The 25,056-nt window shown below is 50.1% G+C and overlaps 1 protein-coding gene and 1 pseudogene across 1 annotated transcript in view; one reads left to right on the forward strand and one right to left on the reverse strand.

Moving 5' to 3' along the window:
• The window catches only part of LOC115895312 (SAGA-associated factor 29), a 34,563-nt gene extending 16,907 nt beyond the window's left edge, over positions 1-17,656 (forward strand). Inside the window, exons 2-4 of the mRNA XM_030925649.1 lie at positions 12,056-12,146; positions 16,829-16,904; positions 17,564-17,656. Coding sequence (XP_030781509.1) covers positions 12,072-12,146; positions 16,829-16,904; positions 17,564-17,640 — 228 coding nt within the window. The 5' untranslated portion in view covers positions 12,056-12,071 and the 3' untranslated portion in view covers positions 17,641-17,656. The remainder of the gene's footprint in view (positions 1-12,055; positions 12,147-16,828; positions 16,905-17,563) is intronic.
• A 3,567-nt stretch (positions 17,657-21,223) lies between these two features.
• The window catches only part of LOC104681630, a 62,673-nt pseudogene continuing 58,840 nt past the window's right edge, over positions 21,224-25,056 (reverse strand).

Genomic DNA, 25,056 nt, shown 5'->3' on the forward strand with positions numbered 1-25,056 from the left:
ATGCCCAGCTAATTTTTGTATTTTTAGTAGAGACAGGGTTTCACCATGTTGACCAGGCTGGTCTTGAACTCCTGACCTCAAGTGATTCACCCACCTTGGCTTCCCAGAGTGCTGGGTTTACAGGTGTAAACCACACCTGGCCACCCATATCTCATTTAGATAGTAATGAGACTCTGGACTTTAGACTTTTGAGTTGATGCTAGAATGAGTTTCTATTTGGGGCCATTGGGGTGGACTGAATGTATTTTGCATGTAAAAAGAACATGACTTTTGGAGGTTCAGGAGCTGAATGCTGTGGTCTGAGTGCTTGTGTTCCCCTAAAATTTGTATGTTGAAACTTGATCCCCAACATGGTGGGGCCTTTGGGAAGTGATTAGGCTGTGAGGGCTCCGCTCTCAAGAATGGGGTTTGCGCCCTTGTAAAAGAGGCCTGAGGGACTTGTGTTGCCCTTTCTGCCATGTTGAGAATGCAGTGAGAAGGCGCCATCTTTGAAGCGGAGAGCAGTGCCAGATCTACTGGGGCCTGGATCTTGTACTTTCAGTCTCCAGAACTGTGAGCAATAAATTTCTGTTGTTGGCCAGGTGTGGTGGCTCACGCCTGTAATCTCAACACATTGGGAGGCCGAGGCAGGTGGATCACCTGAGGTCATGAGTTCAAGACCAGCCTGGCCAACAAAGCAAAATCCCATCTCTACTAAAAATACAAAATTAGCCGGGCATGGTGGCAGACACCTGTAATTCCACTACCTGGGAGGCTGAGGCAAGAGAATCGCTTGAACCAGGGAGGTGGAGGTTTCAGTGAGCCAAGATCACGCCACTGCACTCCAGCCTGGTGACAGAACGAGACTCCATCTCAAAAAAAAAAAAAAAAATTCTGAATCTTTGGGAAGCCCTCTGGGCTGGGGATCGATTTGGGAGTCAGTACCATGTAGTTCATAGTTGATGTGGTAGCTTGCAGAAGCCAAGAAAAGCCTACACCTTTTTTTTTTTTTTTTTTTTTTTTGAAACGGAGTCTAGCTCTGTCTCCCAGACTGGAGTGCAGTGGCACGATCTCGGCTCACTGCAAGCTCCACCTCCCGGGTTCACGCTATTCTCCTGCCTCAGCCTCCTGAGTAGCTGGGACTACAGGTGCCCACCACCATGCCCAGCTAATTTTTTGTGTTTTTAGTAGAGTTGAGGTTTCACTGTGTTAGCCAGGATGGTCTCCATCTCCTGCTCTAGTGATCCACCCGCCTTGGCCTCCCAAAGTGCTGGGACTACAGGTGTGAGCCACTGCACCCAGCCAAGCCTATGCTTTTTTAAAAAAAGGTTGGAAGAATCAATGTAAGGAAATTCAAAGTGGACCTAACTGTGGAGAAGGGGGTCAGGGAAGGAGAGAGTTGGGTTGTGAAGTAGTGAAAATTAGAAAAGTTCCTGCTACGTCCCTGATGCTACTAATGAGTAGTGACTGATGAAAGCAGAGATTTCTGTTCTTGCCTGAGAGCTTCTGGTCTGTTGGGGAAGAAAAGATAAACCAATAGCAGCTGGCTAGAAGGTCAGTTTCTTCTTTATTTTTATTTTTATTTTATTTTATTTTGAGACGGAGTCTTGCACTGTTGCCCAGGCTGGAGTGCAGTGGTGCGATATCGGCTCACTGCTGACTCCATCTCCTGGGTTCATGCCATTCTCCTGCCTTAGCTTCCCTGGTAGCTGGGACCACAGGCACCCACCACCATGCCCGGCTAATTTTTTGTATTTTCAGTGGAGATGGGGTTTCACTGTGTTAGCCAGGATGGTCTTGATCTCCTGACCTCGTGATCTGCCCGCCTCAGCCTCCCTAAGTGCTGGGATTACAGGTGTGAGCCACCGCACCTGGCCTTTTTGTATTTTTTTTTTGAGACGGAGCTCTTGTTGCCCAGGCTGGAGTGCAGTGGCACAATCTCGGCTCATTGCAACTTCCACCTGCTGGGTTCATGCAACTCTCCTGCCTCAGCCTCCCGAGTAACTGGGATTACAGGCACCTGCCACTACACCTGGCTAACTTGTGTTTTTAGTACATACAGGATTTCACCATGTTGGCCAGGCTAGTCTTGAGCTCCTGACCTCTGGTGATCCACCTGCCTCGGCTTCCCAAAGTGCTGAGATTATAGGCATGAGCCACTGCGCCTGGTAGAAGGCCAGTTTCTAAAGGTGTGTTGCAGAGTCCACGTCAGTTCTAGGAAGAATCAAGCAAGAGAAAAGTGTGGTTTATTTGGGACTAGTCAGGCAAGCGCAATCTTCAGCCAGAAGGGAAGGGGCTTTACAGGTAGGAGTGGGGAGGCAGCAAGATCGTGTGTCTGAGACAGTGTAGAGGGGACAGGCCAGAAGGAATGTCAGCTGAGCCGGGGAGGTGTCGCTGGGTATGATCCAGTGCTAGAGCCTGTCTCTCGCTGAGCCTACCTCCTCTCACACAGCCCCCTCTTCTGTCCCTGGCTTCTCAGCATGAAACTCTCCCCAGCCACATGGTCACGTTCCTCTGTGTCAGTTTCCTCCATTCAGCACCTCCCATACCCCTTCCTGCTTGCTGGTCCCCCAGCCCTGCTTCCAGATACAGTAACCTACATTTGCTTCCTGCATTCGCCTCCCCCTCCTGTGTGTTGGCTTCTGTCTCTTCCACCGAAAGTGTTTTCCCCAAGGTCCTCAGTGACTTCCTCAGCTTTGGGAGACCCCTCTGAGTCCTCTTCTGTAGCATTTGGTGCTGTTAATCATCCCTTCTGTGACTTTCCTTTGACGGACATACAGATTGGGAGATGGCACTACACAGCCGGGAAGTGGGGGTGAGGACCTGGGGCGGGGGGTGAGAGATGGCCAGGCTCCAGCCCAGAGGAGGAGCTGGAGGTGGGTGGCCGGCGAACTGCCAGGAGGGAGGCCCTGAAGCCAGAGGAGAAGCAGGTAGCACCATGTCAAGATCAGAAGCCACGTTGGAAGAAGCAGAGAGGGCACTCACGCTTCCCCTGCAGGGGCTGTTGGCTCTCTTGATGAGAGGCTGGTGAGGACAGAGCTAGGGAAGTGGGTTGGAAAGTGAAGTGGGGACAAGGAAGCAGCTGCGGATCCCTGCACAGTTTAGGGAAGAAGTTTTGCCGTGAAGAAGAACACAGGTGGGGGGCCTCTAGAGGGGATCGGAAGCTCTTTTGTGTTTTTTCAAGATGAGTTCTCCTCAAGTATGCTTGTTCACTGGTAGAGGAGAAAGGATCATCTGACAGTCGGAGGGGAGATGAGGGACCGTTTTTCCCTCTTTAGGATGAAGGCAGAGGTGACAGGCGTTGCTCTACAGAGCTTGTAGTTTTGATGGTGGGAATAAAGGCTCTGGCTTCCCTTCTGAGTGAAGTAGGAACCTCAGATATCAGCTAATAGGACCCAGGCCTGGGTCTGAGGGCAGCAGCAAGGATATTGAGGAGAGAGAAGGTTTGAAGTGTGCTAAGGGAAGGCTAACCGGACGACCTGGCCGCGTGGTTGCAGCATGTCTTGCTGTTTGTGACGGTGCCGTGTAAAGTAAACCCTGTCCAGTGGTGTGGCTGTTTTTTTTTTTTTTTTTTTTTTGAGCCGGAGTCTCGCTCTATCGCCCAGGCTGGAGTGCAGTGGCCAGATCTCAGCTCACTGCAAGCTCCGCCTCCCGGGTTTACGCCATTCTCCTGCCTCAGCCTCCCGAGTAGCTGGGACTACAGGCGCCCGCCACCTCGCCCGGCTAGTTTTTTGTATTTTTTAGTAGAGATGGGGTTTCACGGTGTTAGCCAGGATGGTCTCGATCTCCTGACCTCGTGATCCACCCGTCTCGGCCTCCCAAAGTGCTGGGATTACAGGCTTGAGCCACTGCACCCGGCCTGGTGTGGCTGTTAATAGGGCTCAGGTGCGGGCATCTGCAAGGCGGGCCGGTGGTTTGTTCCAGGCGGAAGGTATCTGAGTTACCAGCAGCACATCTGTACGGGTTTGCTCAGGTGCGGGTATGTGCAAGGCGGGCCAGTGGTTTGTTCCGGGCGGAAGGTATCTGAGTTACCAGCAGCACATCTGTACGGGTTTGCTCCGGTGCGGGCATGTGCAAGGCGGGCCGGTGGTTTGTTCCGGGCGGAAGGTATCTGAGTTACCAGCAGCACATCTGTACGGGTTTGCTCCGGTGCGGGCATGTGCAAGGCGGGCCGGTGGTTTGTTCCGGGCGGAAGGTATCTGAGTTACCAGCAGCACATCTGTACGGGTTTGCTCCGGTGCGGGCATGTGCAAGGCGGGCCGGTGGTTTGTTCCGGGCAGAAGGTATCTGAGTTACCAGCAGCACATCTGCTTGGGTTTGCTCAGGTGTGGGCATGTGCAAGGCGAGCCAGTGGTTTTGTTAGGGGGGGAAGGTATCTGAGTTACCAACAGCACATCTGTACGGGTTTGCAGCAACCTGACTTCCTGCCTGTTAAGAATTCGTTTCGGGCACAAGGCAGGAAAAGAGACCGAGGCAAGTTTCAGAGCAGGAGTGGAAGTTCATTAAGAAGCTTCGGAACAGGAAAGAAAGGTGAAATACACTTGGAGGAGACCCATGTGGGCACTGAGATCCAGTGTGGTGTTTAACCTTGATCCTAGGACGTTCTAGGACCAAGGCTGGCCCCTTTCCCGTGATTATTCCCTCACAGTGAGCTGTCTGCATGCACAGTGTGCTCCTTACCCTTGGGAGGTGGGCACACACACGGTGTGTAGAAAGTACGGATGCCCCTCTGAGGCTTTCTTCCCTGTTCTGGTGATGTGCCCCCGGGAGGCCATGCTCTGCCATTTGGTTCTTAATGTGCATGCTGGGGAAGGTGTGTCTCTCTGGTGACTGCATTCAATTAACACTTTAGTGCATCAGGTGTGGACCATCAGGAAATGGCCTCTCCCTGGCAGCAGCTGCCAATTCATCACTTTTAGAGAGGCAATGTGATGATTGCCAAACCATCACCCAATATTCCTAGTGGGTGGGGGAGAGCCCTCTCCTGCCCCGCTTGTGCCTATCTAACTCCCTATAACAGTTTCAGCCAGGATTCCTGCTTTAGCAGGAGAGAATAACCCTTTCTGTGCCAATCCACACCTTCCCTGATCTTGCCACTGAGCTTGCATCTTCTGTCCACACCTTCACTTTCTTTGTTATGGCTCACTGGGGTTCTTTACTTTTTCCTCACTTAGCAGATAATCTCTAGCCTCATCCGTTCCCAAGACTTTAGCAACAGCCTGCATGCTGTTCATGCTCAGATTTGTCCACTTTCAATCTGTGATCTAAACTCCAGTTTTATTCTTTTGTGTGGTTTTAGCTAATGTGACTAGTGAGGCTAAAGCAACTTTGTCCTGGATGCTAATTCACCATGTTCACTTCTGATTAATTCCAGTTCTGGGAAGGACTCCAAGATTTCCAGTTTATCTATTGTTCCTTGTATAAGAGTACATACTGACCAGAAATCCTGCCCTGGGGTCACACAACCTTGATGCTATCATACTTCAGTTGTCCAGTTGTCTGAACCACCCCTTCCCTATGGTATACAAGCCCTGGGGGTACTGGCACCAGGATCCACCATCTGGCCTCACCGCCACCCGAGACACAGAGGTAGCTTCTGTTCCTGGGTCTCTAAATATTTCTAAGGGGATGTGTTCTCTATATGACAATGCATTGTGTGAAGCTGTGGTGGCAAAAACAGTGTCATACATGTGGGACAACATAGGTCAATATCACAAGCAACTAATGAAAAAGAAATTGGTCTTCATAAAAATTAAAAACGTGCTTCCAAGGACACAACTCAAGACAACTGGCTGGATGCGGTGGTTCACACCTATAAGCCCAGCACTTTGGGAGGCTGAGGCAGGTGGATCACTTGAGGTTGGGAGTTTGAGACTAGCCTGGCCAACATGGTGAAACCCTGTCTCTACTAAAAGAAATACAAAAATTAGCTGGGCATCGTGGTGCGTGCCTGTAATCCCAGCTACTCAGGAGGCTGAGGCAGGAAAATTGCTTGAAGCCGGGAGGCAGAGGTTGCAGTGAGCTGAGATTAAGTTACTGCACTCCAGCTTGGGCGACAGAGTGAGACTGTCTCAAAACAAACAAACAAAGACAAATAACCAAACTTTAAAATGGTAAGATACACAGATGGCCAACAGCATATGAAAAGATGCTCAATACCATTAACCGTTAGGGGCACACAAATCAAAACCACAATGTGACTCTACTTCAGACTCACTAGAATGGCTGTAATCAAAAAGAGAGAGGCCAGGCATGGTGGCTCACATGTGTAATCCCAGCACTTTGGGAGGCCAAGGTAGGAGGATTACTTGAGCCCAGGTTCGACACCAGCCTGGGCAACATAGTGTGACCCTGCCTCTGCCAAAAATAAAAAAGAGAGAGACAATAGCACGTGTTGGCACAGATGCAGAGTGGGAACGCAGATTGCAGGTGGGAATGTAAGGTTGTCACCCCGTTGGAAACAGCATGCAGCTCCTCAGAAGGCTAAACACAGTTTATGTTTAATGTGCTTATTAATTAAGATAAACGTAGTGTAGTACGTTAAAAACACACACACACACACATTACTAATTCTACTCATAGATATGTACCCAGAAATGAAAACATGTCATGAATACAAAGAAGGAAACAGCAGGCACTGGGGTGGGGGGAGGGCGGGAGGAGGGAGGAGCAGGAAAGATAACTGTCGGGTACTGGGCTTAATACCTGGGTGATGAAATCATCTGTACAGCAGACCCCCATGACACGTATTTACCTGTGCAACAAACTTTCACATGTATCCCCAAAACCTAAAAAATTTTTTTTTATTGTTTTGTTTTTGTTTTTGAGACGGAGTCTCACTCTGTCACCCAGGCTGGAGAGCAGTGGTGCAATCTCGTTTCACTGCAAGCTCCGCCTCCCGGGTTCACGCCATTCTCCCGCCTCAGCCTCCCGAGTAGCTGGGACTACAGGTGCCCAATACCACACCTGGCTAATTTTTTTTTTTGTATTTTTAGTAAAGACAGGGTTTCACCGTGTTAGCCAGGATGGTCTCAATCTCCCGACCTTGTAATCTGCCCGCCTCGGCCTCCCAAAGTGCTGGAATTATAGGTGTGAGCCACCGTGCCTGACCCAAAGCCTAAAATTAAAGTTAAAAAAGAAAGGCCAGGCGTGGTGGCTCACGCATGTAATCCCAGCACTTTGGGAGGCCGAGGCAGGTGGATCATCTAAGGTCAGGAGTTTGAGACCAGCCTGGCCAAGGTGGTGAAACCCCATCTCTACTAAAAATACAAAAAGTAGCCAGGTTTGGTGGTGGGTGCCTGTAATCCCAGCTACTTGGGAGACTGAGGCAGGAAAATTGCTTGAATGAGAGAAGCAGAGATTTCAGTGAGCCGAGATCACACCACTGCACTCCAGGCTGGGCAACAGAGCGAGACCCTGTCTCAAGAAAGAAAAACAAAAAGAAAACATGCCCACACAAAAACTTGTACACAACGCTCATAGCAGCATTATTCATAATAGCCAAAAAAATGGATGTAACCCAATGTCCATCATCAGCTCATGAATTGACATGTAAAATGTGATATAGCAAAACAATGGAATGTTATTTAGCAACAAAAAGAAAGTGCAGGCCTGGCATGGTGGCTCACGCCTGTAATCCCAGCACTTTGGGAGGCCAAGGCAGGTGGATCACCCAAGGTCAGGTGTATCACCTAAGGTCAGTTGTTCAAGACCAGCCTGGCTAACATGACGAAACCCCGTCTCTACTAAAAATACAGAAATTAGCAAGGCGTGGTGGCGGGCGCTTACAGTCCCAGCTACTTGGGAGGCAGGAGAAACACTTGAACCCGGGAGGCGGAGGTTGCTGTGAGCCAACATCGCGCCATTGCACTCCAGCCTCAGCAACAGAGTGAGACTCCGTCTCATTAAAAAAAAAAAAAAAGTGTAGACTACATAAATCTAAAGAGACAAAAAGTAAATTAATATTTGCCTGTGAGTGGGGTGGCCGTGTACCATGTGTTTAAAATGTGCAACTCATTGGTTTTTAGTATATTCAGAGTTGTGCAACCATCAGCACAATTTTAGAACATTTTCATCATCTGACCAAAAAAACAAAACAAAACAAAACAAAAATCCATATCCATTAATAGTCACCGTCCTTTCTCTCCCAACCCTTCCCCACCCAGCTTTCTATGGATTTGGCTATTCTGCATACTTCATGTAAATGGAAACACAATATGTGGTCTTCCGTGACTATGGCTTCTTTCACTTAGCATAATGTTTTCAAGGTTCATCCATGTCATAGCGTGTCTCAGTACTTCATTTCTTTCTACTGTCAAGTAATATTCCACTGTATGGATAATATCACACTATATGCATTCATACAGTTTCTCTACCTCCTTCCCAACGCTTGTCTCTTTTTTATTGTAGGTGTGAAGTGGTGTCTTCAGTGGTTTTGACTTGCATTTCCCAATGGCTAATGATACGGAGCATCTTGTCATGTGCTTGGTGGTCGTTTATATGTCTTCCTTGGAGAACTATCTATTCAGATCATTTTTGTATGTGGGCTGAGGTAGGGAACCAGATTCACTCTTTTACACATGGATATTCAGTTGTCCCAGTACCATTTGTTGAAAAGATTATTCTTTCCCCACTAATTTGTCTTGATGCCCTTGTTGAAAATTAGTCAGCCATTTCTGGTCTCTCAGTTCTATTCCATTGAACTAGATGTCTTTGCTTATGCCGGTACCACACCATCTTGATTACTGTAGCTTTCTTTTTTTTAAATTAAAAAATGTATAAAGTGGAGGGGGGCTCAGGCTCGTCTGGACCTCTGGCTGCAAGTGATCTTCCCGCCTTAGCCTCCCAAAGTGCTGGGATTACAGGCGTGAGCCTCTGGGGCCTGGCCACAATTGATTTTTGTTTATTGATCTTGTATCTGCAACTTTGCTATGAGTTCTAACCTTGTTCTTAGTCCTAATAGTTGTTTAGTGGATTTCTTAGGGTTTTCTATATAGAAGGTCATGTCATCTGCAAATAGAAATAGTTGACCTTCTTCCTTTCCAATCTGGATGCCTTTTATTTCATCTTATTGCCTCATTGCCCTGGCAAGAGCCTCCAGAACAATGTTGACTAGAAATGACAAGGGTCCATGCCCATCTTGTTCCTGATTGAGGGGAAAGCTTTTAGTCTTTCACCTTTAAGTCTGATGTTCGTTGTGGGTTTTTCATAGATGCCCTTCATCAGTTTGAGGAGGTTCCCCTCTATTCCTAGTTTGTATATTATTATACTTTTAAATAACAGCAACAGAGCCTGTAAGAAGATATGAATAAATACATGGAGAGAGGTTCGCAGTTCATTAAGTGCGGGGAAGAGTTTGCTCCATTCAGTGTGAATCTGATCTCTGAGTAGGAGGATGTGTTAGTTGAACAACTATTTAAAAAAAAAAAAAAAAATAGAGGTTGAGGCAGGTGGATCAGGAGGTCAGGAGTTCGAGACCAGCCTGGCCGAGATGGTGAAACCCCATCTGTACTAAAAATACAAAAAATTAGCCAGGTGAGGTGGCAGGTACCTGTAATCCCAGCTACTCTGGAGGCTGAGGCAGGAGGATTGCTTGAACCCAGGAGGCAGAGCTTGCAGTGAGCAGAGATTGTGCCACTGCACTCTAGCCTGGGTGACAGAGCAAGACTCCATCTAAAAAAATAAATAAATAAAAAATAAAAATAGAGACAGGGTCTTGCTATATTGTCCAGGCTTATCTCGAGCTCCTGGACTCAAACCATCCTCCTACCTTCACCTCCTAAAGTGCTGGGATTACAGGTGTGAGTCACTGCACCCAGCCTGAACAAACTTTGTAAGATGCAGGCTATTGTACAAAATTTTAGCACCCGAAAAATATCTCCCCTTATTTTATCAAATATACCTTTATCTTTAGGCATATGTCTATTTTCACCTAGTTATAACTTACACTTTTGATTATTTTTGGTTGTCTTTTTACTCTTGTTCTAATTATCTTTTTTTTTTTTTTTGAGACGGAGTCTTGCTCTGTCTCCAGGCTGGAGTGCAGTGGTGTGATCTCGGCCCACTGCAACCTCCACCTCCCAGGTTCAAGTGATTCTCCTGCCTCAGCCTCCTGAGTAGCTGGGACTACAGGCAACCACCACCACACCTGGCTAATTTTTGTATTTTTAGTAGAGACAGGGTTTCACCATGTTGGCCAGGATGGTCTTGATCTCTTGACCTCGTGATCTGCCTACCTCGGCCTCCCAAAGTGCTGGTATTACAGGCATGAGCCACCACACCCGGCCCTAATTATCTTTTATTGTACAGAAGCATTTTATTTTCATCAGAGTACATTAATCTTGATTGAGATATTTTACAGTAGTTAATTTCTCTTCCCATGCTTGCTGGGCGTGATGGCTCATGCCTGTAATCCCAGCACTTTGGGAGACCCAGGCAGGCGGATCACTTGAGGTCAGGAGTTTGAGGCCAGTCTGGCCAACATGGTGAAACCCCATCTCTACTAAAAATACAAAAATTAGCCAGATGTAGTGGCACATACCTATAGTCTCAGCTACTCAGGAGGCTGAGGCAGGAGAATTGCTTGAACCTGGGAGGCAGAGATTGCAGTGAGCCAAGATCGCACCACTGCACTCCAGCCTGGGTGACAGGGCAAGACTCCGTCTCAAAAAAAAAAAAAAATTATCTCCCCACTATAAGAAAGTTAACAGTGTTTTATGACTTGGAAAGTGTCTTCATATAAAATCTTATTTGAATCTCCCAAAATATAGCAGAGATGATTCCCATTTTACAGATTAAAATATGGATACCAGAAATGTTTGAATCATTTGTTAGGATATTGGCAGCAGAGCAGGGGCTAAGAGTATGCTGTCTTTTTAAGGCACTTAATATTGACTCCTTGATTCTTTGACTTGGTCAAACATATGACATTCAAACATACCATTAGGGTGGAGGAGAATCTGAGGATAGCTTGCCACTGTATTCATTTCTTATGGCTGCCATAACAAGTTACTGCAAACTGGGTGGCTTAAGACAAGAGAAATTTATTCCATCACAGTTCTAAGGGCCGTAATTCCAAAATCAAGATGTCAGCTTGGTTGCAAAGACAAGGGATTGGTTGCTTCTTGGAGGCTCAGAAAGGGCTGTTACTCCTTGCATCTCTGCTGGCTGGTTGGGTGGCTGCTGGCAGTCCATGGCATCCCTTGGCTTGCAGCTGTCCAAGTTCAGTCTCTGCTTCTATCTGTACCTGGCTGTGTGTCTGGATTAAGGGCACACCCTATTCTACGATGACCTCATCTTAGTGACATCTTAAATACTTCTGCAAAGATCCTAATTCCAAACAAGGTTACATTACAGGTCCCACAGTTAGGACTACAATGTATCTTTTTATTATTATTATCTTTTAAAGAGATGGAGTGTCGGCCGGGCGCGGTGGCTCAAGCCTGTAATCCCAGCACTTTGGGAGGCCGAGACGGGCGGATCACGAGGTCAGGAGATCGAGACCATCCTGGCTAATACGGTAAAACCCCGTCTCTACTAAAAAATACAAAAAACTAGCCGGGCGACGAGGCGGGCGCCTGTAGTCCCAGCTACCCGGGAGGCTGAGACAGGAGAATGGCGTGAACCCGGGAGGCGGAGCTTGCAGTGAGCTGAGAGCCGGCCACTGCACTCCAGCCTGGGCGGCAGAGCAAGACTCCGTCTCAAAAAAAAAAAAAAAAAAGAGATGGAGTGTCATGGCGTGTAGGCTGGAGCACAATGGTGCAATCATAGCTCACTGCAGCCTCGACCCCCTAGGCCCTAGTGATCCACTCACCTCAGCTACTCGAATAGCTGGGACTACAGATATGTGCCACTATGCTGGGGCAAGTTTTTGATTTTTTTTTTTTTTAAATGGGATCTCACTGTGTTGCCCAGGCTGGTCTCAAACTCCTGGCCTCAAGCAATCCTCCCACCTTAGCCTCCCAAAGTGCTGGGATTACAGTGTTAGCCTCCAGGCCTAATGTATCTTTAGAGGAGGTACAGTTCAGCCCACAGCAGCCACTAACAGAGTTCTCTTCTGTCCTCACTCCCCCACCAGGCACCCCTGTGAGACAATGGCCCTCGTGTCTGCCGATTCCCGCATTGCAGAACTTCTCACGGAGCTCCATCAGCTGATCAAGCAAACCCAGGTAAGAAGTCACCACTCTCTATTTCCAGATGGGAACACAGGCTTTGATGCTGAGCTGTGAAGTGGGGGTGGCATTTGTGTTCAGAGAGATTGGACACGCAGGAACCAAAATGATGTAACAAAGGTGAGAGGAAGGGAATTTGGGGTATGGCTACTATTCCTGTTGGATTTTCTACATGTACAGGATTTCATGATTCATTTTGTTTGACAGCTATCCTGAGATAGAATTCACATGCCATACAATGCACCCATTGAAAGTGTATAATCCAGTGGTTTTTCGCAATTCACAAAGTTGTGCAACCATTACCACAATCAATTTCAGAACATTTTTAGCACCTAACAAAAATGCCCCATATCTTTCCTTACACCCTATTAATTCAGGCAAACAAAACCACTTTTTTTTTTTTTTTTTTGAGACGGAGTCTCGCTCTGTCGCCCAGGCTGGAGTTCAGTGGCCGGATCTCAGCTCACTGCAAGCTCCGCCTCCCGGGTTCACACTATTCTCTTGCCTCAGCCTACTGAGTAGCTGGGACTACAGGCGCCCGCCACCTTGCCTGGCTAGTTTTTTGTATTTTTTAGTAGAGACGGAGTTTCACCGTGTTAGCCAGGATGGTCTCGATCTCCTGACCTTGCGATCCACCCGTCTCAGCCTCCCAAAGTGCTGGGATTACAGGCTTGAGCCACTGCGCCCGGCCTTTTTTTTTCTTTTTTTTTTGAAACGGAGTCTCACTGTGTCATCTAGGTTAGAGTGCAGTGGTGTGAGCTCGGCTCACTGCAAGCTCCGCCTCCTAGGTTCAAGTGATTCTCCTGCCTCAGTCTCCCTAGTAGCTGGGATTATAGGCACACACCACCATGTCCGGCTAATGGTTTTTGTATTTTCAGTAGAGATGGGGTTTTGCCATGTTGGCTGTCTCTACTAAAAATACAAAAATTACGTAGACATGGTGGTGGATGCCTATAATTCTGGCTACTCAGAAGGCTGAGGCAGGAGAATCACTTGAACCTGGGAGGTGGAAGTTGCAATAGCACCACTGCACTCCAGCCTGGTCGACAAAGCAAGACTCTGTCTCAAAAATAAAAAAAGCCATTTTTCCCCTATTTGATATCTTTTCTTTCACAGATACAAGGGAGATGCATATTGGTGCCTGTAGCTCACTTGGGCTATTGGCATGCCCTACCATATTTTGCCCACGATAATCAGGGTTTATAGCTACACAGGGATCAGCTTGCTGGCAGTTGTGTACCACACAGCCAAGAAGGAGTAGATCCCAGAAATTCCTTCCCAAAAGATATCATTTTTTAGACGTAACCTGGAGAGTAAAAGTCAGAAGATGCCGGCACTCATTGCTAAGTGAAAGATGCCAGTCTGAAAGGTTACGTGCTGTCTATTCCAACTGTAAACAAAAAGCAAAACTAGAGAGAGTGAAAGGATGAGCGATAGCCAGGGCCTTGGGAGAGACAGGATGAAAGGGATGGATAGGTGGAGCACAGAGGATTTTAGGGGGTGGATCTCTTCTGCATGGTATCATGATGGTAAACAAAAAGCAAAACTAGAGAGAATGAAAGGATGAGTGATAGCTGGGGCCTTGGGAGAGACAGGATGAAAGGGATGGATAGGTGGAGCACAGAGGATTTTAGGGAGTGGAACTCTTCTGCATGGTACTGTGATAGTGGGCACGCAACATGATGCGTTGTCCAAACCCATAGAACTACAGAATACATGGAGGTAACCATCATGGGGATGGATGTAGTTAATTATCTAACAGTATCGGCTCATCAGTTGTAGCAAACGCACCACACTAATGCAAGATGTTAACAATAGGGGAGACTGTACAGGGCAGAGCAGGTATACATACGGGAGCTCTGTGCCATCAGCTCAGCTTTTCTGTAAACCAAAACTGCTCTAAGGAAGAGTTTATTAATCAAATGAATTGTAAAATAAAGGAAAAAAGGGCCGGGTGTGGTAGCTCATGCCTGTAATCCCAGCATGTTGGGAAGCTGAGGCGGGTGGATCACCTGAGGTCAGGAGTTCGAGACCAGCCTAGTGAACATGGCAAAACTCCATCTCTACTAAAAATTAGCCGGATGTGGTGGTACACGCTTGTAATCCCAGCTACTAGGGAGGCTGAGGCAGGAGAATGGCTTGAACCTGGGAGGCAGAGGTTGCAGTGAGCCAAGATCGCACCACTGCACTCCAGTCTGGGCTACAAGAGCGTAATTCCATCTCAAAAAAATAAATAAATAAAGGAAGAAAAAGATACTGGCAGATTGCGCATTCCATTCAGTCATCCACAGTTAGACTAGTTTATCATCATCCCATACAACCAGGGTGTCCCTCAGCCAGCTGCCGCCGAGTTCCCAGACTCCCATCTCACCCGTCAGCTTCCAAAAGCAGGTGTGGTCCTGACAGACACAGGGCTTTGCCCTTTCAGGCACCCAGTGTAACTGACCTAAGAGATGGCATTCTCTCTCTCTGAGCCTCTCTTAAGGTATGAATACAATATTGGATTTCCCTCATCGCATAACCCATTTAATTTGTTCTGTTAACTCGGCTACTATTTCTCCTCTCCATTTGTGATTGGTTTTCACCCAAACTTTTCCACCTTTGGAAGGGATGTTAGCTTTGGCCACTGTACGTGGTCCAGATTGCAGTGGCAGCAGTACTAGTCTAGCATGTGTCCCCGCTGACCCCAATCCATTCCCATTTGTATAGGGTGGGGCCACACAGGTATAGACTATCGGCCATCTGGAGCACTAGGCAGCTATGTTCACTGTTAACCTCATTTTGCAGGTTCTGGTAAAGGCACAACCCACCCATCAGGCACTTAAAAATTCTCACATGAAGGCTAAAAAGCATAGCCATAATTTCTTGCTTAGGAACCATGTCAGTTTCTAGCATCTTCAGTCACAGCTCTGCTCCCAGGACCACTGATATGGGAGGAATTGCACCAGTGTTCTTCCCCACATCAGTTGATCCTACCTGTATGTGTCAATTTCTGGACTCCGGATTCTGTTCTATTGATCTATATGCCAGTACCACACCATCGTGATTACCATAGCTTCGTAGTAAATTTTGAAATTGGGAAAAGTGAGTTCTCCAACTCTTTTTTTTTTCCCCAAGATTGGGGATAATCTGGGTCCCGTGAATTTCCATATGAATGTTTGGATGAACTAGTCAGTTTCTGCAAAGAAGTCAGCTAGAATTTTGATGGGGATTGCATTGACTGTATAGATTGATTTTGTCTCTTTGATAAAGGACTATCGTTAAAGATATCACTTATGATTTAACTTTAATGCCCTCTTTTTTTTTTTAAACAGAGTCTCACTCTGTTGCCCAGGCTGGAGTGCAGTGACACAATCTCAGCTCACTGCAACCTCCACCTCCCAGATTCAAACAATTCTCCCACCTCAACCTCCCGAGTAGCTGGGACTATAGGCACATGCTACAATGCCCAGCTAATATATTTTTTTTTTTTTTGAAACGGAGTTTAGCTCCTTTTGCCCAGGTTGGAGTGCAATGGTGCAATCTTGGCTCACTGCAACCTCCGCCTCCCAGGTTCAAGCGATTCTCCTGCCTCAGCCTCCTGAGTAGCTGGTATTACAGGCATGCGCCACCACCCTGGCTGATTTTGTATTTTTAGTAGAGACGGTTTCCCCATGTTGGTCAGGCTGGTCTTGAACTCCGACCTCAGGTAATCCACCCGCCTCGGCCTCCCAAAGTGCTGGGATTACAGGCGTGAGCCACCGCGCCCGGCCTGCCCGGCTAATTTTTGTATTTTTAGTAGACGCGGGGTTTCACCATGTTGGCCAGGCTGGTCTTGAACTCCTGACCTCAAGTGATTCGCCCACCTTGGCCTCCCAAAGTACTGGGATTATAGGCTTGAGCCACTGCACCAGGCCCTTTAATGTCTTTTGTAATGCTTTTGCATTAGTCAAAGGAGAAAATCATCTTGAACTCCTGAATTTGGATTTAGAAAATCAGGTCCATGGCTGGGCACCCTTGCCTGTAATCCCAGCACTTTGGGAAACCGAGGCAGGTGGATCACGAGGTCAGGAGTTCAAGACGAGCCTAGCCAACATGGTGAAACCCTGTCTCTACTAAAAATACAAAAAATTAGGCCGGGTGCTGTGTCTCACGCCTGTAATCCTAGCACTTTGGGAGGCAAGGTGGGCAGATCACAAGGTCAGGAGATCGAGACCATCTTGGCTAACATGGTGAAACCCCTCTCTACTAAAAATACAAAAAATTAGCCGCGCGATGTGGCGGGCGCCTGTAGTCCCAGCTACTCGGGAGGCTGAGGTAGGAGAATGGTGTGAACCTGGGAGGTGGAGCTTGCAGTGAGCCGAGATTGCGCCACTGTACTCCAGCCTGGGCGACAGAGCGAGACTCCGTCTCAAAAAAAAAAAAAAAAAGTTAGCCAGGTGTGGTGCTGCGTGCCTGTCATTCCAGCTACTCGGGAGGCTGAGGCAGAGAATTGCTTGAACCTGGGAGGCAGAGGTTGCAGTGAGCCAAGATCACGCCACTGTACTCCAGCCTGGGCAACAGAGTGAGACTCCATCTTAAAAAAAAAAAAAAAAGAAAATGAGGGCCATGTTTTGGGGATGGGGACTCTGGCCTGGCTCACAGGGTGCCACAGCAGCACAAAGGGCCACCGTCATGTCCTGCTGCTCTTTTCCTTACAGGAAGAGCGTTCGCGGAGCGAACACAACTTAGTGAACATCCAGAAGACCCATGAGCGGATGCAGACAGAGAACAAGAGTGAGTAGCTGGGCTCAGGAGAGAAAGGGGATGAGATGGGGCTAGGGAGGGTATGGCCAAGACTGGGACCGAGGTGATCATTGTATTCAAAATAGATGTGCATGTATCTGCATATTCCAAAATGCAGCAGTGGGGACAGCTTTCCGTTAATCTGGGTGACCTGAAGAACTAAAATCCCTCCACTCTGAGGATTTGAAAGGCAGGAAATGAGGCTGTATCTAGGGAACCTTGCCCTTAGAACGCACAAGCACCCCAGTTAGCTGGTGTTTTCTAGAAAGGAGCTTCGTTCCCAGGCGGCCCCTGCATATGCCCTGAGGCCCTCAGGTGGTCAGATCCTGGGGCTGGGGCTTTCTTACTCTGGGTAACTCTGAGAATTGTGTTTTCCTGGGTCCTGACAAATCATTTTCTGTGTGTGTCATGATGGGGAAAAGGTAAGACAGTCCTCTCGCAGATGCAGGGATGGCATTTGTACCATATGGAAATGCGGATTCGTAGAGCCTGGGGACATCCGTCTGGGGAGCACTCCTGAGCGAGCAGAGCTCTGACTGAAGCTATGGCCTCTCTGTGCCTCCACAAGTGTGATTCCGGTGCATGGAAGCAGTGCCATGCTACTGTGCCTGCCCTGGCCCTGCATCCTGATCCCTATGTTTCCTCTGCAGTTTCTCCCTATTACCGGACAAAGCTGCGTGGCCTCTACACAACCGCCAAGGCCGATGCAGAGGCTGAGTGCAAGTGAGTACTGTGCTCCCGCTCCGCCGCCGCTCCCTCCTTGCCTCGGCGCTAGGCTGCAAGCACATTTGGACCAAGTCCCCAGCCTGCCTTCCTCCCATGGATAAGCTGATTGCTACTCCCAGCCTCTCCCTTGGGTCCCGCATTTCCTGGCCCACTGCTAGGCCCACTCTTCCAGTTACCTCTGCTGCTAACGCCTTTACAGAAGGCGGCAAGGCTTGACTCAACACTGCCATTTACTGGTTCTGTGACCTTGGCAGAGTCATTAAAATAGGAATATCAGGGGCTGGGTAGCTCAGATTTGTAATCACAGCATTACAGAGGTGGTTGGGAGGCCGAGGTTAGAGGATCACTTGAACCCAGGTGTTTGAGACCAGCCTGGGCAACAAAGTGAGACTTTGTCTTTACAAAAAAATGTTTTAATTAGCTGAGCGTGGTGGCATGTGTCTGTAAGCTTGACTGGGAAGTCACGCTCAGATGACCTAAAGGTTTTATGGTTCTGAGATGGAGAAGTTTCACTTCCAGAAAACTGCTGCCTTTAAAATGATCTTAAGGCCAGGTGGGCACAGTGGCTCATGCCTGCAATCCTGAGGTGGGCGGATCACCTGAGGTTGGGGGTTTGAGACGAACCTGGCCAGCATAGCAAAACCCCATCTTTACTAAAAATACAAAAATTAGCCAGGTGTGGTGGCGCACGCTACTTGGGAGGCTGAGGCAGGAGAATCCCTTGAATCCAAGAGGTGGAGGTTGCAGTGAGCTAAGATCTCTGCCTCAAAAAAAAAAAAAACTAAAATAAAAAATAAAATGATCTAAAAACATTGTTTCCTTGAATCTCTACAGTGAAACTGCAGTAACTTTAGGAACTTGAACATTATATTCCTCTTCTTTGAGAACACACTGGTTCTCAAGTCTGACTGTGCCCAGAGGCTCTGTTTGTTTTGGGTGGAGCTTCAGCATTGGTATTAACTATCTGACATTTCCTCACTAGGAGGATTCAAGCTTTACACTTTTGGCACAGAAGAGATATCTCTGGTGGATCATATTAGACGGCATAGGATGCTGTCTGTCCCATTGGTTAAAGTGGTAACTTCCACGTTTCTCTTGTATCAGATACTGCTGTTTTCCATTGTGTGATTGATTGATTGATTAAGACAGGGTCTCACTCTGTCGTCCAGGCTGGAGTGGAGTGGCATGATCATGGCTCACTGCAGTCTCAAACTGCTGGGCTCAAGTGATCCTCCTGCCTCAGCCTCCTGAGTAGCTTGGACTACAGGCGCATGCCACCACCCTGCCTAATTTTTGTATTTTTTGTAGAGATGGGGTTTCACCATGTTGCCCAGGCTGGTCTTGAACTCCTCAGTTCAAGCATTCCACCCACCTCGGCCTCCCAAAGTGCTGGGATTACAGGTGTGAGCCTCTGCACCTGGCCTCCGTTGCATAATTAGTAAGTGTCTTGTAGGGAGATACATTGAGACTGTAACTATCCCGTTCATATCAAACATACTAGTTTTAGCATCCATTTGTGATTTGTGCATGAAACAATTGAGATTTTTTAAAGTTCCCCCAGGAGATTCTGATGCCCACCAAGGTTTGAAAGCCACTTCAGTAACACATCACAGAAGACAATTTAGGACAGGCTGCATAAAACTATATCCTCCGAACAGGCCTGGCAGCAGTGATGAGACTCTCCGAGTTCCCTTGGGCCTGTGGCTCTTGCTCCTTCTCTGCTTTCTGGGGTCCCAGTGCTCACAGCCTGAGGTGACACTGGCTGGGCCATCCCTGCATCATAGGCAGCAGGCAAGCTGTTTCCTGTCCCTGCGTTTTTTTGGCTGCCCTCGGCCTACCTCCATCTTCTGGCCCTGGCCTGGTGACATCCATGAGTCCCATGCCCTGGGGCACCCCCGGACACGTCCCGAGATGCCGCATCATGCCCAGTTCATATGCATCTCCCTCCTAAGGCAGGTGTGGGGTTGGGGGGTGGAGGAACTTCTCCATTACCCTCCTCATATGCCAGCTGGAGAGAAGCTTAGAGTGATCTCCAAAGCCATGACTGGGTTTGGTGTGTAGAAAACAGAAGAATGAAAGGGGAAAGGGCCCAATGGTGGATTTGTTTTTGTGGGTTTTTTTTTTTTTTTTTTTTGAGATGTCACAGGGCTCCTGACCTGCCCCTGCCAGGCAGCCAACAGACAAGCTTTCTCTGATTGAACCAGGCAAGAGAGGGGGGGATTGGAGGAGAAAGATGGGATAGGTAGGCCCCTCACCTACCTGCCTGCTCCAGCCAGTCTTGAAGGTGCCAGGGGTTCTGGCCCAGTGCAGCCCATAGGCCCCCAGCAGCCCATGCACTCCAGGCTCTGACCACAAGGCCAGTCTGGAGTGATGTGTGGGCAGAGTGAAGGGGCAGGAGAGAGCAGAGCATGGATGCATATAACAAGAAAGAACAAGGATAATGTAGTCCCCTTGCCCTGGGAGCCGCCCAGCTTCATGGCTCCCAGGACCTCACAGACATCAGTAGAAGATCCTAGATGAACACAGCCCTGGCAGGTACCTTTCTTTCCCTGGGTTTGAAGAGCTCCACAGACAGAGGCCCGAGGAAGTTGAGGCTTGGAAGCCACAGGGCCCTGTGAAGGAGGGTATCCCCCCATCCTCCTTGTTCTTTGGCCTCACTATTTAAAGTTCAAGGTCAAGCTGGGTGCGACAGGTAACCAACCATCTGAGTTAAAGGTGAGTCTCCCAAGCCTTGCAAGAACTGCTTGAGCTCAGAGCAATGGGGAAACTGAGACTTGGGGTTTCCAGGCAGAGGAGAGGCTGCTCCCCTGCTAGGGCCACAGGCCTCTTCCTCCTCTGTGCCCCTGAGGAATCCCCGTGACTGGCACATCCTCGGGCTACTAGCTCCGCCCCTGCCCTAGCGACCTTCAGGAGGCCCCCTTGACTCAGACTTTGCATTGCACTCCAGTAACAACCGGTCAGACCCACACGGGGTGGCACAGAAAAGAGGCAAGAATGTGAGATTAATAGAGTGGTAGCAAGTGAATAGAAATCCCAGGCAGCAGTTTCACATGACCAGAAGAAGGAAACTTGAAATAGGTGCATTGCTAAGGGCCAATAGTCCCTGAAAAATAGGATGAGGACCAAGCTGGCTACGACCAACCAGACACAACATGGCGCTGTATTTGATGTAGGTTCACCTAGGATCTCATTGTACGATCAGTAACATACAAAACCATACACCCCCAGTGCCAAGACGCTCCAGGAACACCTGGATTTGGGTGTAAATTGTGGTACCACAGTCTTGAAAATCTTTACCTTTTCCTGGAATCTTCATGAATATACCCCTCTTTAGTTAAAGAAGCCCATAAGGTCATCCCCAAACCTCGTAGGGCATGAGACACTCTTGAGGACCCCACATTCCCCTTCTGAGTAGTCCTTTTGCTCTGCAAGAAATCTCCCTACATTCATGACTTTCTGACTTGTCCTTCAATTCCTTCTGGCAAAGGTGTCAACGCCTGGAGACTGATCGAGGTCGATATCCCACTGGTCTTTGAGGACCTCCCCTAGGCCACCAGTATCTGGAGGGGGTTAGGGACACAGGATCAGGTCTCCAGCAGTGCTGTCCAGTGTGCCTGCAGAGGCAAGAAGGTTGGTCACAGGCAGCCCAGGGCAGGGAGTGGGGTAGGAGGCCGGGGCCAGAGCCCACTCACGTCTTCTAATTCTGAGTCTTCTATTTCTCGTGCCCATCTGACACAGCCAGATGAGTCACCCAAAGCAGTGACATCTCACAGCTAAAAAGGCATGGGGCCAGAGAGAGATGCAGAGTCAGGCATCACAAGCCCCCTCCAGCTCAGCCTGAATACCGAGATCGGGACTTGCTGCGCCAGCCTGGATTGCACAACTGGGTACCCTCTTTCAAGAGCTGGACCAGGCTGGGGCTGGCGGACTGCACTCACCTAGGGCATTGGCCCCATAGGGGCAGAAGCTGCCCTGTTCTTCCTGAAGGAACTCCTCTGACAGGCAGATCACATGGCCTTAGCTAGCAGCCAGGGTTGGGGCAACACAAGGGCCCCTCTTCATCCCGTCCCAGGCACAGGCAGGCAAGAGACAGGAGGGAGAGGGAGCTGGCAGCAAGCCCCTCCATGCAGCAGGCACGTTTCCGGACATCACGCACTCCATCCCGAGAGGAGGGTGACTGTTATTGCATCTTATGGATGAGGAATGGACGTGGGGGTTTAAAATCCTTGCCCTCTGGGACTAAGCTAGTGAACGTTCTGTGAGCATCAGCAGTGATTGATGAGTCACAGCCTCACCACTGCAGCCAGACCTGAACTTCCTCACAGCTCAGCAACACCCAGCAGGTCACTGAATTTCCCAGGGCAAGTCCTCTACTCACTCACAAGTAGCGGGAGCTCAGTAGAAGGCGCCCATCGTCCATTATTTTATTAACTATTTCTGGCCATCAGCTTTGCGCTGGAGACTTTGTTCTACAGCAGTGACAAAGCGTGTCCTTGGGCAGTTTAGTGCAAAGGTTGAGTGGGAGAGAGTAATGAGAGCCATAGAACACATCACAAGTAACAAAGTATTCAGAAGGACTGGTAGGGGAGGTACATAAGAAGTGCAATTTATTTTATATTTTTAGAGGTGGTGTTGCTCTTTTGCCCAGGCTGTAGTGCGTGGAGCGATCATCGCTCACTGCAGCCTCCAACTCCTGGGCTCAAGCGATCCTCCCACCTCAGCCTCCCCGTAGCTGGGACTACAGCATATGCCACCATGCCCGGCTTATCAGAGCTGCAATTTTAAATCGGGGCCAGGGAAGACCTCCCTGTGGAGGTGGCAGGTTATCAAGACAGAAGGTGTGGGAAGAACCTTCCAGTCAAAAGGAAAGGCAGGTCCTGCTGTTCTCAGGAATGGCCAGTAGTACTGTCACCCCATCTTAGAGACGGGGAGAGGCTGCAAAATTGTCAGGGCGTTTCCTGGTTCCTCAACAAACAGCTGGATCCGAAGTTGTCTGGCCGTCGATCATCAATGGAACCTCCGTGCCTGGGGCGGACCTCCCCTGGAGCGCGCGGAGCTCAGGGCGCACAGGCCTCGAGGTTCCAGGGTCCGGCTTAGGCTCAGGCTGGGCGTCAGCAAGGGACCTGCGCGGCTCCCTGGGACGGAGGAGGCCCGAAGGCCAGTGGCCAGTAGGGTGCGTCGGGAGGGGTAGGGTGCACACGAGCGGAGCGCGCCCGGGCGGGCGTGCCAGGCCACTCCCACCGCGGCAGGGTACGGGGGCATCAGGGCGGCTCCTGGCAGGGATCGCACCCCAAACCCCGACCACTAGGGGCCGCCCGGTCTCCTTCCTTACCCGCCGAAGGGCTGCCACGGCGGACGGGAAGCTGTCACTATGAGCGCTATCTCCCTGGGAGGAGAACGGGAATGTCCCTGGGAGTCCCGCCGCTTTCCACCTCGCGCCCTCCAATCCCACCCGAAAGTGAGGTCCTCATCCCCACTTCAGCAGAGCCCCACCCGCCCCGCCTGAAGTCACGCCCCTGCACCTGCCCACCTCAGCCCCTCCTCCAACCCAGGTACCCACCTGTCCCCACTCCTCTCCCTCCTGCGCTCCATCGGACCCCACGCGTGCCCACCAGACCCAGTAGCTGGACTAGCGGACTAGCCTGGATCATCACCCCGCCCCAGCCCGCTCCTTCCCGGAGTTCCACCGCCGAGATTCCCAGGGCTCCCCCCGTCACACTCCTCCTCTGCGACAGGCCTTGTCTCCTCCCAGACCCCCCACCTTGTCACAGGACTGGAGGGTCCCCTCATCAGGCCTGTGCCTCGCGGGGTCCGCCTTCTCCAGGAAGCCTTCTTCCGGCCTCAGACCCTCCCGGTCTCACCAGCCATGCATGGCGCGATTCAGCTTGCTGCAACCACCGTCCCGACCCCTCGGGCTCAAGCGATTCTCCTGTCTCAGTCTCCCAAGTAGCTGGAATTACAGGTTCGTGCCACCATGCCCGGCTAATGTTTGTATTTTTATCAGAGACAGGGTTTCACCAAGTTGCCAGGCTGTTCTCGAAGAACAGCTGACCTCAAGTGATCCGACAGCTTCGCTTCCTAAAGTGCTGAGATTACAGGCATGAACGACTGCGCCGGGCCTGGGCCTTGTCTTGTGCGGCCCCCATTGTGCTGCTGGACCCTGAGAAGCAGGGCTGACAGTGAACCCCACATAGAGACGGCCCTGGTGAAGGGGGTTCAGCAGTAGAGCAGGTAGACCCTGAAGAAGCGCCTCCACCCTCCGTGACCCCTCAGGATTCTTCCAATTTCAGGAAATTCTCATTAAATCACTTCTGGGTCAGCACTGACATCAGAAAGAACCTGACCAGCACCTCAGAACCTGCTTTATGCGTCCCTGGTTCCTCCCTCTGGGTGCCCACTGTGCTGCCGTCTCAACCATCTGTAGTTGAGCGCAGCAGCCTTGTAGGCCACCTGGCCGATCGGGTCACAGTCCTGCTGCCCTCAGGCTCACTGAGAAACTAGGGGCTCCCAGGGGCTCCTCCCACAACTCAGTGCAGCATGCTGGGGGTCAGGGCCAGCACCTGTCCCTGGGGCCTCAGGCCTCCCTTTCTCCACACCGGCCAAATCGCAGGTCTCTACAATGACTCAGAGCTCCCTGGAAGACCATGCGCAGAGGGGTGCTGATGACCCTGCTGCAGCAGTGCCATGACCCTGCCCCGTGTATGGGAAGCCTGGTGACAGTGAAGGCAGCAGCTGCGAGGGAGGGGCTGGTGCCCAGGGGCTGGGACTGACCCTTGGTTCTGCTCACAGGCCCCCACCCCTCTGTGGGGCCATCCCAGCCTCAGGGGACTATGAGGCTAGACCTGGAGACAAGGTGGCTGCCCGGGTAAAGGCCGTGGATGGGGACAAGCAGTGGATCCTGGCCGAGGTGGTCAGTTACAGCCACGCCACCAAGTGAGTGACACCAGCCCCAGGGCTACTCTCTGGTCGCTGCACCTGCCTGGGCTGTTGCTCTACTCCCTGTCTGCACAGCTGGAGAAAAGCTCCCGAGGGTGATGTGGGTGGGGCCAGCTGTGCAGGGAGCACCAGGTCCTCGCCCTGCCCCCGGCCTCCATACTCCTCGACAGGGACTGCGCCCCTGGCTACACCCAGCGTTTTCCTCCTTTTGTCTACAGGTATGAGGTAGACACATCGATGAAGAAGGCAGAGTGAGTGTCCGCCAGGGCAGGGCACGGACCTGGGGGCAGCCTAACACTGGGAAGGAGCATCCCCACCTGGCCACGGTTGACCAAGTCCCTTACAGCCAGGAGACACCACCGCGCTGATCTAGATCATCCCCCTGCCCCGTGGAAGGCCAACCCGAGATGGACCCGAGGCCTTGTTCCAGAAGGAGCAGCTCATGCTAGCCGTGTATCCCCAGACCACCTGCTTCTACCAT

This window comes from Rhinopithecus roxellana, chromosome 20 (genome assembly GCF_007565055.1).
Source record: "Rhinopithecus roxellana isolate Shanxi Qingling chromosome 20, ASM756505v1, whole genome shotgun sequence".
In the NCBI taxonomy this organism is placed as follows: domain Eukaryota; kingdom Metazoa; phylum Chordata; class Mammalia; order Primates; family Cercopithecidae; genus Rhinopithecus; species Rhinopithecus roxellana.